Genomic DNA, 15,796 nt, shown 5'->3' with positions numbered 1-15,796 from the left:
GGCTTAAAGTCACCTTCACAAAGCCCTCTCTGAGCTGTAGTGCACATTTTCTAGCTGCAACTAAGAATTTGTGTGTTTGTTTGTTTTTTAACTAAAACTTGTGAAACATTTTCTACCGACTTAAAGTACAAATATTATTTTGTATTCAATAAAACCAATGAAACAAATTAATAATTAGTACCCAAGAGGAAAAGAATGCTTTCTAGATAAGTAAAGAGAGCTCAGAAGAGAAACCATGAATTCAAAATGTAGTAGAAATCACCATGTTGAGCTACCAGTATTCATTTTGCTATGAAGGAACAGGTAGTGCGATAACTCTGATGCGCAGACATGTCTTCCCAAGGGTGCACCTGACCTGGTGCATATTTACCATTCATTTTTCTTTTCTCCTACCATACTAGTGAGATTATATGCTGCCCTCTCATCAACAGCAGTCCACCTCCAGAGAGACGACAACAATCACTCATGCTGTATTCCACATCCTGGATATACATGGGAACTTACACACTTGTATGGAAGAAAAGCAAAACCAAAAATCAAAATGTCATAACAGACTTTTATAAAGGCTGGTAAAATTCACTTCAATTGCTAAAATCTTCTCTGCCAAATACAGATATATATTTTTTCTGTTTGTAGTCTCTCTACCAACTTGTACTGGGTAAAGCCCTGAACATGCAGCACAGTCCATGGGATATACCCTATAACCTGTGGAAAACTCTGAGCTGTTTTAGGTATGAAAATAAGGGTGTTCAAGAGGAGCTGCTGTTTCCCAAATGTTCATGCAGACAATAAATTTACTTAGCAATTCACTGTGTGTTCCACTTCGTAAAGAAAATATTTATTCAAAATACTTTGCAATCTGTTTCTCATTAAAATGGGAAAGTTGGGATTAAAAATCAGCTGTTTAAGTAAATACAGCTTTTAAGTTTTTCTTTTTTTGCCCACAGACCACTGAAAAAAATACATCAACATCTGGAAAACAGTTGGCAACATTTTTGACAGTTTGTTTGGTAAAGAAGGGATCCTCTTTAGTAAAAAAATCTGTTTTTTTTTTTTTTTTGGCTGGATTTCACTGGGTTTGTTGTTATTTTCCCCCAAAATGAAGACACTAGAAATGAAGAAGATCATTTACTGACCAAATTTACCTAAGATATCACAATATTTACAAATGGGAGCAGCAGTGATCAAGAGAGTTGCAAATATCTTCTGCAACATGGCTTCCACAAATAGAAAACACTTTGAAAAATATTTACCTTTGAATCTGTAAATTGCTCTTGCTCCACTCTTCCCAAAGCATGTTGCCCAAGCAGTTCTCAGCTCTTCCAAATGATGGATGAGTAGGAGGCAGTGCAAATTTCCCCTAATGTCAGTAGTAACAGTTTGGAGATTGTCATCCTGTTTAATGAGGTTGCCTTCATCTGGGGAACAGAGCTCTGAAAATTAACTTAGGATGTTCAGTGGATGCTCACCAAGATTTTAGTGAATACCAGTGATTAAAACTATCTTTTCTCTTTTACTGACTTCTGAGTATTTGATCTTGTGTCTGTGCAACAATCTTTGAATGTTATTTCTGCATATATTGCATGTATTTGTGACCTCAATGTTAGAGAACATCTCTTCACACAAGTAATGACAGAGGCCCATTAAAAATGTCTGAGTCCAAATTACTCCACAGCTTCTCATTTACCTCAGAAGTTTTATGCTTACCTTATGACAGCCCTAAGTCAGAGCTTTGGACCCTGGAAACTGAGCTGGCTGCAATGTTTTTGGAAATCAGTGATCTGCAAGGAGGTCCAAAACATAGTCAGAATTCAGCCCCCTTAAGTAACCTTCTCCAGCATTAGGAGTCTCTGGGACAAGCATTTGAAATGCTGTTATGTCCTTACAGAAGGGTCAATAATTTAATTTAGATAATTTAGTTTTAATTCTTTATACTAGATTCCAAAAGCATATTTGATAAAGAAGAAATTGAGAACAGGATGTGTCTTTTGGTACTCTTTGAGCAAAACTGGGGAGAAAAATATTCCCAGAAAATTAAAAGAAAACTAGGTAACAGCTGGCAAACTGGATTTGCAGAACTTTCTCCTTTGTCTTTGGCTTAGGGAAATGCAAATCTCTAGAGAGGGGACTCTGCAAGAGAAGTTGGTTTCAGCATTAACAAAGGAGAGGGAAAAGTACTGCCATGTTCTAGAGTGAGTCAGTGTGATGAACTGTACTGAGCTTCATGTATTACAGTCTATTTATGATTTCATTTCTGAGTGATGTAGAATATATATTTTCAATTTCTCTATGTAACAATACAGAAACTGTGTATCTATAAAAGTACCTGATCTTAGAAATACAATGCAAAGCAATGCATCCAGAGTTCAGATGCCCTACAAGGAGAAATAAAATCTTAGCTCAGGCACTCCAATCACTTGGACTTTATAATACTTAAGAAAGGTCAGCTAGCTAATTCAGTATAGACAAGAAACACATAAGTGTGAGCTTCACCTTTAGCTGTTCTTGATTTTAGAGTTTTATCAGCAACAATCTTTTAAGATATCTGCTTGTTTTTACATTTCACTGGCAGAAATGTCCTCCACAGACAGCGTGTGATGTAACACCAATTTGTAAGCAAAAGTACTATGGTATCATAGAATAATGATGTGTTTCTTAAACAACAGTTCAAAAGACTGGATGTCCTCAGAGCTGAAGTCCTGCTGGTGTCACTAAAGCCAGGATTTCACACCAGAAAATGCTATTAGAGATAAAGAATTAAGATTAATCTCAGAAATAAAGCCGCATCTTCTAACAGGAACAGCTTGAGCTTCCTAACTGACAGCTCGGGCATCCTGACCTGTCCGGCAGTGTGCAGGCAGTCATCACTGTGCAAGCACAAGCAGGATAAGCCTTTAGGCTTTTTTGCTAATAAGCACACATTCTGTAGGAAGGGAAGAAAAGGAGTAGAAATTAAGACCCAAATTAGGTTTCTGCAGGACATATAAAACTGCTGCTTCTCTTGATTTCTTTTAAAAAGACAGGACCTAAGAAACAGAAAAAAAAAAATGAATATTGATTTTGGAATGTTAATATTTGAATTCCACTATTAGGAAAAAGTTACTATCCAGGAAAAGCTACATGAATAATGAATGAGAAGGCAACTCCTTTTTCTGGCCATATATTTTCCCATTAGCTCCAAAACAAATCTTCATCTAATGTTCTTAGGCTGGATTTTTATACATGAATTAAACCTCCCCCAAGATCAAGGAGGCCATCAATATAATTCAAGTATCTTTTCCAAGGTCACCCAATCTCAGCTACGCTGCCAATACATAACAATGTGTTCTACCACTGGTTTTGACAAGCTCACACACACATACACAGAAAACATGGCAATGCAGTATTTTTAGGGATCAGAATACAACCCATAGCACATTTGGAATATTTTACAAGGAAAAAATGGAGAAAGAGAGAAGAGAGCTGTACTCCCCCTCTCTGCCTGCCTCCAGCAGGAGCGGTCCAGGTGGCCAGAGCTATAATTATCCTCCCATGAAAACTGCAATTTGGAGTTGAAAGGCACCTCTGAAATTTGGCAATGCTCCAGAAGCTTAGACTTTCTTAATGTTGCTTAACATTTCATAAAACCCCCCAACACCTGTATAAGGTGCTTAAAATGTCATTACCACCTGTAATTAAATGCAGAATCCAATTACTGTGGATAGCAAATCAGGTTGGTGCTTACCATTTGTATATGTTGACCATGTTGATTATAAAAAAAATAATAAATCAGGACTAGTAAAGCACACATAGAGGAATGTAATATGCAGATTGTATGAAGCTCTAAAGAGCAATTACAAGATAAAAGGTAATGAGGAATAATAAGGACAAATTAGTTTCAGTGAAGTAATGACACTTGAAGTTTAAATTTCTATGTGAAAAGTTCAGCAAAGAAAAAAGTGAGCAAAAAGGATAGCGAGAAGATGGGAAGTTAATGCTTACCTATCATGCTTACAGGTATACCACTGTCATATCAAAGTAGGTATCTGCCTATTAGGGTATTTTTACTAGGAAGTTCTGTGAATCCAAGAACATTTTCAGAGCTGTGAACCACAACCAAGCAGGTGCCTTATACCTATCCAAAACAGCCGATACATTAATATTTTATCCTGTTATTTTTAGGATGATTGTATAGCCCTGTCTGGATTTCTTCGTATGTTGTAATTAAAGCACAAAATACTTTAAAATAAAATTATATTGAGTAGCAGCACAAGGTCTGCTATTACTGTCCTAAGACAGGGACTTCATGAGATAAGTACTATACATGTAGAAATCTTGATGTTTATACAATTGTGTTTGATTTCTAAGAATAATTCCTATTTTTTGAGGATGAAACATACGGGAGCCATTTAAAGATAGGATTTAAATTGTTTTGAGATCCTCAGATGAAAGGGGACAGAGTATTTGAGTCCTCTAAGTCAAACATCTGCTTTTGAGGTTTTGCATGGGAACATATTGACTTTGTAATAAATATGTTTCTTCCACTTCTATCAGTTCAGCAGTCTTTAAACTCCAGATCATGGTGCCATAATGATTATTTAAGGGCTGTTAGTCTGTCAGGTAAATGGTTACTTCCCAGCACATGTAATATGTGCTTTGTCAGCATGATACATCACAACAGTGCAGAAGGAGCCATTAGGATGTTTTGGGTCAATAGAAGTTTTCCATGCATAAATTAAACTATACATTGAATAAAATGCATACTAGACTTTTCAAAGCAGTTATTTTCTTAAATCACTAAGATAGCTACAGAGTAACATACTACTTGGTGTATGTAGAGGTGGTAGCCTCTGTCTCTACTCACCGGCCTGCAGTGCTGGCATGAGATCTTCAGGGAAGAACTACAGCAATTGATATCACCATATGCACCTCAGAAATAGAAACATACCTGAAACTATGGAATTTCTATCTGATCCTCTTTACAGGCATTGAATGATTAGCTTCGTTTGTTTGTATTGTTGTTTTCCTAAATTTGTCTTTAGATTAGTAAATAAGCAAATATCCACAAACAAGCTCTTGGCTGATTTGGCAAATCACGTTATATGGCAGTGAGAATGCAATACATGTATGTTTTAACAACTAATTGTGTCAATTTTTCAAAATTATATTTCAAAAGATGCATCAAACATGCTTGTAAGAGAAGTGAACACTATAGTTACTACTATTAAACTTTTCTGGCCAAAAGAAAGTACTTTTACTACAAAAAGATGGAAATTTTAAAACGCTATTATTTTATTATTCTTTTAAAAGCTTTTTTCTTTTCAAATAATAAGGGGGGGGGGGGGCTCTTAAATCACAGGGCTTAAGTTGTAGTCCTTAATTGTCTAAATATCTTAATTAATTATAATAATTCCATTGACTTCTATGGATGAAGTGTTGGCAAAGTCACCATTACTATTAGTTTTGATTACTTATATTATCATGAAAAAGATATCAAGGAAAAGGGTCTCTTTTCATAAATGTGCCTTTTCTCTTTTTGCTCATATTGATTATTGCCTTATCTGTTCCACAATTCTGAGTTTTCTTATCTAGCCAACTGAAGGAGGAGGTCTGAAAATTTCCTATGTCCATGCCTACCATGTTCCCCTGAATATATGCTTGTTAATTTGGTAACAGCTGGACAGTAAGTGAGGCAGTGGTTTTAGATTCTAGTTTAGAAGTTGATACAACTGTTTCTGTCAAATACACTTTTCTTCAGTAATAATTTCTGTAAAGCACTTCATGCAGATCTATCACATGAAACGGTTAGTACACTGCTTCCATGTCACTGGGATTGAATTCTTTACCTAGATATTAGGGACATTATGAATAAATTCTTACTTCCTTCAAGATGACATTAAAAAAGTGAAGGAATTTTCACTGAGATGTCAATGCCTTGCAAAAAAAAAGTTTCTATATAACTTGAAAATTGAAACCATGATTTTGAGAGTTATTATCTCCACATAGTATCATTTTTTCCTCAGCTTGCCTGATCATCTTGGAAAATAGATAAAGAATAAATATGAAAACACATATTAAATAATTCAAAATATAATTGGCTTCAGTTATCCAGCTTTTTCCTAGGTGAACCTAGGGATGAGGGAAACAAAAAAAATATACATTTAAAATATTTATTTAGAAAACACACCGTTTCTTTCTCCCAGACATCTACAGAGGCATGATCTTCATCTTTTAACCACTACTACTACGTAAATTACTAAGTTAATTATGAACAAGCTATGAACTAATGCTAATAATAGCATGTTATATAAATTAAGTTATTTAAACAACTAGTTCCTGTATATTTGGACTCTAAAAATTAACTCCAATATATTCTTTTCAGGCTAGAAACAAAGGTAGTATTTGTGGGCATAATTATAAAGGCAAAGTGAATAAACAACAAAGTTGTGAAGTGACTCACTATGAAATTTTCAAACATAATATTTTGAATGTAGGACTTACCTGTGTTTGAAAATACCATTGACATATTTTAAGAACATTGTTGTATTTTAAGAACATATTTTATGAATCTCTGAACAAAATGTTTTGGTACGACGTAATAATATAAAGGGTTGCTGTTTAAAAAACACAAGCTTTATAAAAGAAGGCTAATTAAAAACTAAAAGAAAAAAAGATTTGAACCTAGCCCAACCTATCATTGATATCTTCTGATTGACACCCCTGTACTCTGTTTTATATGGATGGAGACAGACTTTTCCTCTCACATAAAACATATTTCTGCCTAGAGTTTTGTGGGTAATTCTCAGGAATTGACAAGCTTCATGATAGTTTTGAAGCTTTTCTTCTTTTCATAGCCATTTTAGTTCACTTTTTGATAGTGCAGATGTGATGAACACATCTGAAAAAAAAAACAAACATCAATATCAGCCTTAATCTACTGGTTTAGCTCCCAGTTCTTTCCATTCAAAGCACAGACCTGGCTGAGCTGGAAGAGTGCTATTAGCTTGATAGCTACAAAGTCAATAGAAACAGCATTTTAAAAGGATACCAAATCCTCATGATAAGGGACATGGAAGGTTGCATGCTCAGTGATCCATACCATTTCCTGCAAATCAGATCAAGAAGATTAGTCTTTTCTGGTGATTAGTTTATTTGCTTTAATGCAAAGCAGTGAGAGCAGTTCAGTGAAACATGTAGCAAAACAAAACCATTTTTTGAAATATATAGAATTAAATGCTAGAAAAGTTTACAAAATTATAGGTTTAATTTAAACTGACCAAAGCCAGGCAATCCAGATGCATGTGTATAACTTCTTTACACCATGCTGTTTTCATGCACTGCAGGAAATTTCAGCCTTAAATCTTGTTAAATCCAAAACAAAACAAAAAGCTCTGAACAAACAACCTCTTTCTTCAAATACTCACACACACGTACACACAATAAATAACAAATTTAAGTCTGTTTATGAGCTATAGAGGTAAAACCTACTAAATGTTAAAAAGTATGATTTAAATTGACCTAAAGCAAAAATTCAGTAGAAACTTCTTTATATTGTGCTTTATTTTATATAAACAACCCACAATCTACCAGTGCAGAATATTCAAGCAACTGTGGATAAAAAACTGTTTGTAACAACCAGCTCTCCCTCTGATTCAGTAAATGTGAAGATGGACAAATTACTAAAAACAACCAGTTGGGTGCTAGCATGGGCATAAGGACCATGAATAGACCCAGAAGCTGTCCTGCCCAAATCCCTTGGAGTTCCATCACTGCAGCTATTACGTGGAGCACTGCTGCCCAGGGTCCTGCTCTGAAGTGTCTTCAAGTGACTGACAATGAGATCTACTTTAGGTAGGACAGTAAGCACTGTGAATGTGCAACCCAATCTTATATTTTACCACCCGTCAGGGCTATCTAGAAAAGAGGCAATATTCTATAGTTAACAGCACACTTCTCTTCCCCTTCTATTGCTGAAGTAAATTGCTAGTAAGCCTTTTAAAAATAGAAGATATCAAATAGACATAAAATGTCATAGTGAGCTTTCTAAAGCAAAAATAATCTACCATATTGTTGCAGCACAGTGATGCTTTCAGTGTGAAATTGAGCCTGTCCGTTTCTTGCAAGCAGTGAGTTAAAGTACTTGCAAAACACCTTTGCCATACTCTGCCAGTGTTTACTCTTGCTCTCACTGAGGTGTCTGACACCGATTGCTGATTTGACATGGGAAAACCAGAAGATTTTAAGGTTAGCTTGGTTAGTTGAAAGATTGGCAGGTAAATGGAGATTTAGTCAAATGTTACATTTACAAGAGAATGACTTTCAGAATGGACTCACTTTTCTTTTCAGATAACAGGTCTTGGCTACCTTTCATTGCCATCCAGCACGACCCAAAATATCGTCGTGCTGAGAACTGGTTTTGGAAGCAGGGACAAACACCTCATCTGGAAGCCAGAGAGGTCACTGACGTGCTAAAAGCCTTCAAAAAAGCATAAAATTGCTAGCCCTTTTTTCTTAGGGAGGCATTTCAAATGAGCTTTGGTTTAGGGACACCATGAATTCCAGAGTAATGCATTCAGTAGTTGTGGATATGATTGCTGTAATAACCCTACACAGTAAATAAATGCAATATTTATTCATGTGTTTGAAAGGAAGCAGATTCAGACTCTGTCCAAGCTGCGAGATAACTGAACATCAGTCAGCCCTGACCCAGAACCCTCAGGGCTGCAATAGCCAGGTGTCCACAGCCACTCCAGCAATCTCTGGCACAGAGCCTGCTCAGACAGCAAGATGATTTCTAGCACAGGGCTGGCTTGCAACCAGCCACATCAGGACCAAGCAAAGTGAGCTTGGTCTGTCTGCACTCACATGTTTCTAAAAACCATATCCTGCTTTATAAATATTGTATTGGACTATTAACACAGACAATTTTTTTATTTTTTTTTTTTCACACAGCCATACCAAATACTTATTATGATCTGGTGCTTGATTTGCTTTTCATGACCTCGGTTGCTTATTTACCACCCCAACCAAGAAAAGTAAGGCAGTCTATTCCCTTCTCTTTATCTAAACAAATTTATTGCCAGTTTTCATTTCAGTTCTGCTGGTCCAGCCCAAAGTTACACAAACACTGCAGAAGAATGTTTATTTGTGCTAGAATATATTTCTATTGAAAAGTGGAAACCAGACATAAACTGTATCTATCCATCACTAAGACTTCAGTAAGTGTAGTTTTATAAAATTCTCGATTTTGTGTCAGATGTCTACATTTCGCTTCCATGCTTGTGCATACATATTATTGATATAAGATGCTATAACAAATACCTATAAAACAAATTGTGTATTTATGCATTGTTTTTTTTTTTTGTTTTTTTGTTTTTTTAAGTCTATTATGTAGCCTGTGCTCCTTCTCAAGTTTGACTCATGTAAATGCTTCCAGAAAGAATGTGCTTTGTCAGCACTGCCAGCAGCTCTGAACTTACTGATCCTTCCTGCAAACTCCTTCTGTGGGTGAAGCAGTGGGACTGGGTGGGCTCCCTGCTTCATGAGGGAGGCATGCAGCAAACATTACAAACCAACTGGGATTGAACCTGTACCTCTCTTTAATTACCCAAGATATCGGAGACCTATTAGATGAAACATTTAAGCACAAAGTCCTCTCTCCTTCTTGTTCCATGGCAGTTTAATTAAAAACTGGTATTTTCTTTTACATTTCTCCAACATCTCCAGCTGTTTTTCACAGTGTCCTAATGTCTCTACCAGGCAAGAGCTGCATTTCAGGGGTGGTTACTCTGTGTGTGCACACCAGGCATTAGAAATACTTCAAGGTACCCATGTCTGAGCTAGTGAATGTGAACACACAGCTTCTTAAAATCTCCTTTGTAACATGACTGTGCTTTTTTAAATCCATCCCAGTCCCAGTGCTACCCTTAGCTTTGTTTCTTTATTTAGCAGTAATATTCAAAGCACATTTTTGGCCTATAGGCCATACAGAGAAAACAAGGAGGAGTATCTCTTCCAGATTATATTTCAGCATTCATACCTCTAAAGATAAATTATTTATGTTCAAACAGGTCATACTTTGCACTAACTTGCTCTGTACACCACCTGATTTCCTGCAGATCTGTCTCCTACCTCTTTAGCTTGCCCCACCACAGAAATCACACATCAGTTCCCATGTCTCCATGACCTCCAGTTTCTCTGAGCACCTGCACTTTTGCCCTTACTCTCACCTTTGTGAGCTCTCCCAGCTCTCTCCTCTGCTTATGTCTTCCTCCTCATCATTTTTTTCTGAACTACTTGCAGCTCTTTTTCTACTTTTTTTTTTTTTTTTTTTTTTTTTTAGGTTCTCTAATATTTCCTTTCACACGCCTACCTCTGTTTCCCTCAAGCATATGTCATGCATAAGCTTAATAGTTTCCCCTCCCTAACACTGGAAGCAAGGAGCAACAGCAGAGCTCTGGCTGTGCTTCCCCCAGCAACAGCAGGAATATATGGGTGAGTACCCAGCAACCGACTGCCAGAGTTTTCCAAAGTTAATGCCATTGATGTTTCCTCTTTCACATGTGGATGAAATGGTTTCATATATGCCAAAAACGGATAACAGAGTGAAAGACAGACAGAAAACCATGTTAAAATAAACGTTTAAAATCCCCACATCCATTAAATGTTATCTCATTTTCAAAAAAGAGTTAGATTAAAACTAATGAACATTTTTTTTAAAAGTGGAGTACTGCCTATACCAAGGTCTGAAGTCTGAACTTTAGTAACCATTTGTTTTAAAATGAGCCATAAAATTTCCCTTTCCATCAGATTTTCTCCCTCTCCTTCCTCTCTTTCTAGCACTCTCCACACAAACCCTTTGTAAAAATCCCCACGGGGACTCCACCAGCTTCTCACCACCACATCAGAAATAAAGGAATAAAGAATTAGCATAAATGTGGTCTCCTACACCACCGCACTGCTTATTACCCCTTTTAGAGCACTCCCAGATGAAGATGTCTGGAAACAGATGGCTGAGGGAACAGAAAAAAGCCCACTCAAAGAAAAGATCACCTTTATCAAACCACAGAAATACACAGTGATTTTTTTCTTCCATGAACTTCTCACCCCTTCCACCAGAAAAAAATAATCTAGTTTTCATCCTGATTGACCCACAATACAGCCAATCTTGAGAGAAGATACCCACAGCATATAAGGGAATGTATTTTGTCCAGATTTAGATCAATTTAAAGATGCTGCACACAAGTGTGTACGGCACGGTTTGAGTGAAGAAAATATGAAATGTGCTGATACTGTAAGTCATTGCAAAGAGCATTGAAGTTGGGTAATTTTGCCTTGGCCCCAACACAGCAGTGTCACAGTAGTGCCAGGATGCACATAAAGATGTAAGAAACCCTGTGGGCAGCATGCAGGGCTCATCAAGGAGAAACCAGCCTGAAAGCATGGCCCTGGAAGAGGAATGGCTGCAGGAAGCTGCTCCTGTGCCTCGCTTGCTCCCAAGTTACGGGATTTTACTTCACCCACGGAAGCTTGAAAATCTGCAATGATAATGAAAATGTTAATGCAATCTGAGCTACCTCAGTACTAGTGGGGGGAGCTATTAAAATCTCATGAAAAACATAATGAAGCTTTTTTTATTATTATTTTTATGCACTAACCACAGAAGAAGGCAATTTATCAAAACTATTCACTACATCTGACTAATATTTTTGTACATTACAGGAATCCACAACTAACTGATGAATGCTGGTAAGCTGTAAACCATTTCTCTTCTTGTAAATATTGCAAAGTGTTCAGCAGTGCTGCTAATACTGCTGCAATAAAATCTTTAACCAAAATAAATAAATAAATAAATAAAAGCAATTCAACATTTCAGACATACAGAAAAAAATCTTTTCACTATTTTTCACATTTATGTTGCTTTCCTTCCTTTCTCTGGAAAAATGGGAGTGATGCAGCGATGTTGTTATGGGTTGCAATCTGGCAATGTTTAAACAGCATTCATCCTAATTACAGCTTAAATGGCAGAGCCCTAAAGGAACAGCGAGGTACTGGGGAAGGTTTTCAACTCAGCTAAGGGCACTTTGCCCCTTGAATCAGAGCTGAGCCAATGTACCATTAAAATAATAGGTGACACAGAGCTTCTGGTTTAGATAAGCTAAAGATCAGAGAAAATTGATGGGTACTATTGCTTTTCCAGAGCAATGGTGATGGGACAGGGAACTGGAAAAACTTTGCAGCTTCTACTTATCCTGGAGTAGAGAAAATAGATTGCAGTACACAGTGCTGGTGCATAACATGCCTCCCAGGGCTCCTGGTTATGTCCCTGCTATTAAGTATTTTCAGGAAAGAAGGAGGAAATCTTCTGGTTTGCATTGTCACCATAGTGGCTTCTCCTGACCGTTACAGCTACAAATATTACCACGGACAATATGAAACCATGATCCTGACTGGCTGTTGGAGGATGTTAGAGACCTTGTGAGTGTTGTGCTATCCAAGTATCTGTGCTGATGCAAACATCTACCCAATCACATTTTTGCTGAAGATGTGAATTCTGCCATTCAATTAACTTGCATTTTGACTCTGCAAAAATTACCCCAACATGAAAGCAATGAGCAATTTTAAATGATAAATACCCAAAGCATGACAGAACAGAAATGAAAATTTACCTGAGAATCATAAAACGTTTTAAAAACAGTAATGGGTGAGATTCAGCCTTGTAAGGGGGACAGCACAGGCTGTACATCACTTAAGGCCTACTTAAAGCCTCAAAAATAGGATCTAAGTGAAACTTAGGTGGTGCACAATCCTCATGCTGACACTGCACAGAGCTGAGTGTCACACATTAAAGACTTAACCCTCAAAGCAAGCATTCCTTTGAGGACCATTGATTTTATTACATCCACAGCTTTAGAAAAAAGGAATGTCTTTTACACAGCTCTTCCACCTTATGAGGAGTCTGGTGGCACGGCTGTCTTCAGACACTTCCACTGCCCACCTTCATGTTCTTCCAACCTATGTCATGACACCCTGTCCTCCCAGCTGCGCTCCTCCTGCTTACCTGTTAGCAAAAGCATTACCACTGAAGGCATTTTATCATGAAGCCACAGCTTTGTAATTGATCCCACAAGCTGTATAATGCCCAGCTTGCAGTATTTGGTGCACGGTGCAATTGCTTAATGGAGGTTTGCTGCTTTCCAGTTTGACAACTGCTGTTCCTCTTCCCAAGAGAAATTTGCAGGAGAACAACCCAACAAAAAGAAATGAAACAAACCCAGGAACAGTGACAACTATGCCATCTCTGATAAAGCAGAAGGGAATTGCATGTGTTAGTTTCTAAAGCATTATATCTATCTCCCCTTTTCAGAGCAAGCTTTGGAAATCACGGGCTTGGAGAATGGGGGCCTCTGCGACATCCGTACCTCGGACTGCACCAGGACCCGGGTATTCGGCTTCGGCTTCACAGATTCCCCCAACCTGCACTGTGAGGTTACCAGGCTAATTGTAAGCATCTTCCCATGGACTCATCAATTATTGGTGCTATGGTCAGACTTTGACATGTTTATATTAAACCCTGAACGGTGCTGAGTGCCAGTCACTGCTGCAGCAGGGTGTGAATACCTAGAGATCCCATTGCCAATGTGTTTGCCATGAGCTGGGGGGAGATGAAGCAGTTCTGCCCTTTCCAGGACTGATTCCTTGGAAATTCAAAGCTGTGTCTTCCTGCCAATTTGTTCCGTGGGGTTTTGTTTAACTCTTGTTTGGTTCAGCTGCACTGTAGTCCAGTGAAGCTTGAAATCACAATATTATTTCTCATTTTGTGCATCTGCAATGGGTATGCTTGGTTGTTTCCCTAAACTCATCTGAATGCTAAGTGTTGCGGTTAAATACAAGGCTTCCTCAATACAGTTAGAGGTTCCTATGTGAATTTTCTTATTCATGGTTCAATACCAAGTCAGAAGTTCTAATAACTACTAAACCCATCTCTTCTCTTCATACTATAATTTTGTTATAAACAACTACACACAGGCAATTCTTGGACCGAATTATTTGGAGTATCCACACACACAGACATAAGATGTTGGATTCATCTCATAAATCCACCTCATAAAAGACATTCAGCCTGATTGCCATTCATTACTAACAAGACACAGCTGAGATTTGCCTACCTTGCCCACTTATGACTGTGTAGGCTCTAAAAAAGCAGTGATGTTTTATGTGGCCAACCTTGCTAAGTAGCAGACATTACCTGAAGGAGCCAGAAGGTGCACAAGCTGGCTGCAGAGCCCTAGGAGCAAAGACAGTGCTGCTCCAGGACATTCACCTGTCTCGTCCCAGCTGCTCATCCAAAACACAAGCTGCAGCCCTTCCTAAATCAAGAGGCCACTTGCATGCATAGAGGAGCATGGCTTGCTTTTTACTGTGGTTACAGGAACATCACTTCTTTTAATAAACCATCTGTAAATTCCTTATATTAATAATTAGAAATATAAACATATGTTGACAACTGGAATTGCTTTATATGAGCCTTCAGTTTCTGCACTCTCCTTCTGTTTTACTGTAGCATCTCAATGGCGAATGGATATCAAGAGAGCAAGAAATAACACGAGCAGATTTTCTCAGCTCTGAGGCTGTTGACTGCCAAATTCCTCTCCTGAACATCACAGAGACAGAGGCTGTGCACTTTGTGGCCGGTGACGAGCCGTTCGCAAGATGGCAAGTGAAAGTAGGAATTTCGTATGTTTCTAAGAAATGATTTAGAAGAAGGAAATCAGTTGTCTTGGTAAATCAAAATGCAAAGTGCAATTTGCATCCCCTCAGAACCGAAGACGCCTGTAGAAATTCTCACATTAGTATTGAGGGGGGCAGGGGGAACGTCATGACACAACCAAAACAATGGGAGTTAAAAACAGGTGTCTTCGTAAGCAATCCAAAAGTGCAAATTGCAATCACTTCTCCACGTAATCACCTGAGATTGATGCAGTTGTACTAATCAATTGTTAATCATTAGTATTTCATTTCTGGAAACCCCAGCTCAAACTCATGATTAGGAAGCAAATGCAAGGCAGTTCTGACCCCCAGGTTTCAAGGCAGACTCTTGCACAGTGCAGGAGTGAGCAGGGATGGGATAACCATGGACTTGAATTGCAGCCTCTGCAGTACCCACACATCCTGGATCAGCTCTGCTGTCGTTTTAGCCCCTTTTGTTCCCAAGGTGATACTTAAATTCTAAACATTTACAGGAGACCAATGTCTTGTTGACCTTGTGCATGCTAACCTTGGTCTTGTGCTCAGTCTGGCTGGTTATTTTATGCAGACTGGTTGCTTTGCTAAGACTGAGCTCATTTAAATGCACCATAGCCGAGAAAAAATATGTTGCAATTGTAGAAAGACTGCAGATGTGGTTTGAAAATTGCCACATGTAAAAATGAAACACGTGAAACAGTCTCTTCACTGTGTTGTCACTGCCTGTCCTGTGCCTTATAGCTGTCTCTAATGTGGATCAGACTGGGGACACATGTGGCCATGGAGTTAAGGGCAAGGGAAAGATGTTTGCTAGAACATATTTTCTATCCAGTAAGTTATTTTTAAAATGTGGGGATCTGTGATTAAGAGATGTGTGTAAAATTTCTGGATGAACAGAGTCTGACCATCAGCCAGGGCAGATCCTGCACCTTCAGGAGAAGGTGCCATTCAGACTCTGAGGGCAGTTCTTGTGCTTAGGATTCCTAAATTTCTCATAGTGGATGCTGAACTCTCCCAGTTGTGAAATGAAATGTGATGGAAGGACATGAATGGACTGGGATGTAGACCAGAA

The 15,796-nt window shown here is 38.1% G+C and overlaps 1 protein-coding gene across 1 annotated transcript in view; it reads left to right on the top strand.

The window, feature by feature from the left end:
• LOC311210619 (von Willebrand factor D and EGF domain-containing protein-like) overlaps positions 1 to 15,796 on the top strand; it is a gene marked incomplete at both ends in the record, with an annotated part of 180,403 nt that overhangs the window by 82,296 nt on the left and 82,311 nt on the right. Inside the window, 2 exons of the mRNA XM_084288620.1 lie at positions 13,346 to 13,482; positions 14,543 to 14,704. Of these exons, the coding sequence (XP_084144746.1) occupies positions 13,346 to 13,482; positions 14,543 to 14,704 (299 nt within the window). The remainder of the gene's footprint in view (positions 1 to 13,345; positions 13,483 to 14,542; positions 14,705 to 15,796) is intronic.

The sequence above is a fragment of the Netta rufina genome (assembly GCF_964035555.1).
Source record: "Netta rufina genome assembly, chromosome: 6".
NCBI classification, from domain to species: Eukaryota; Metazoa; Chordata; class Aves; order Anseriformes; family Anatidae; genus Netta; species Netta rufina.
This window is presented reverse-complemented; position numbering and strand designations above follow the sequence as displayed.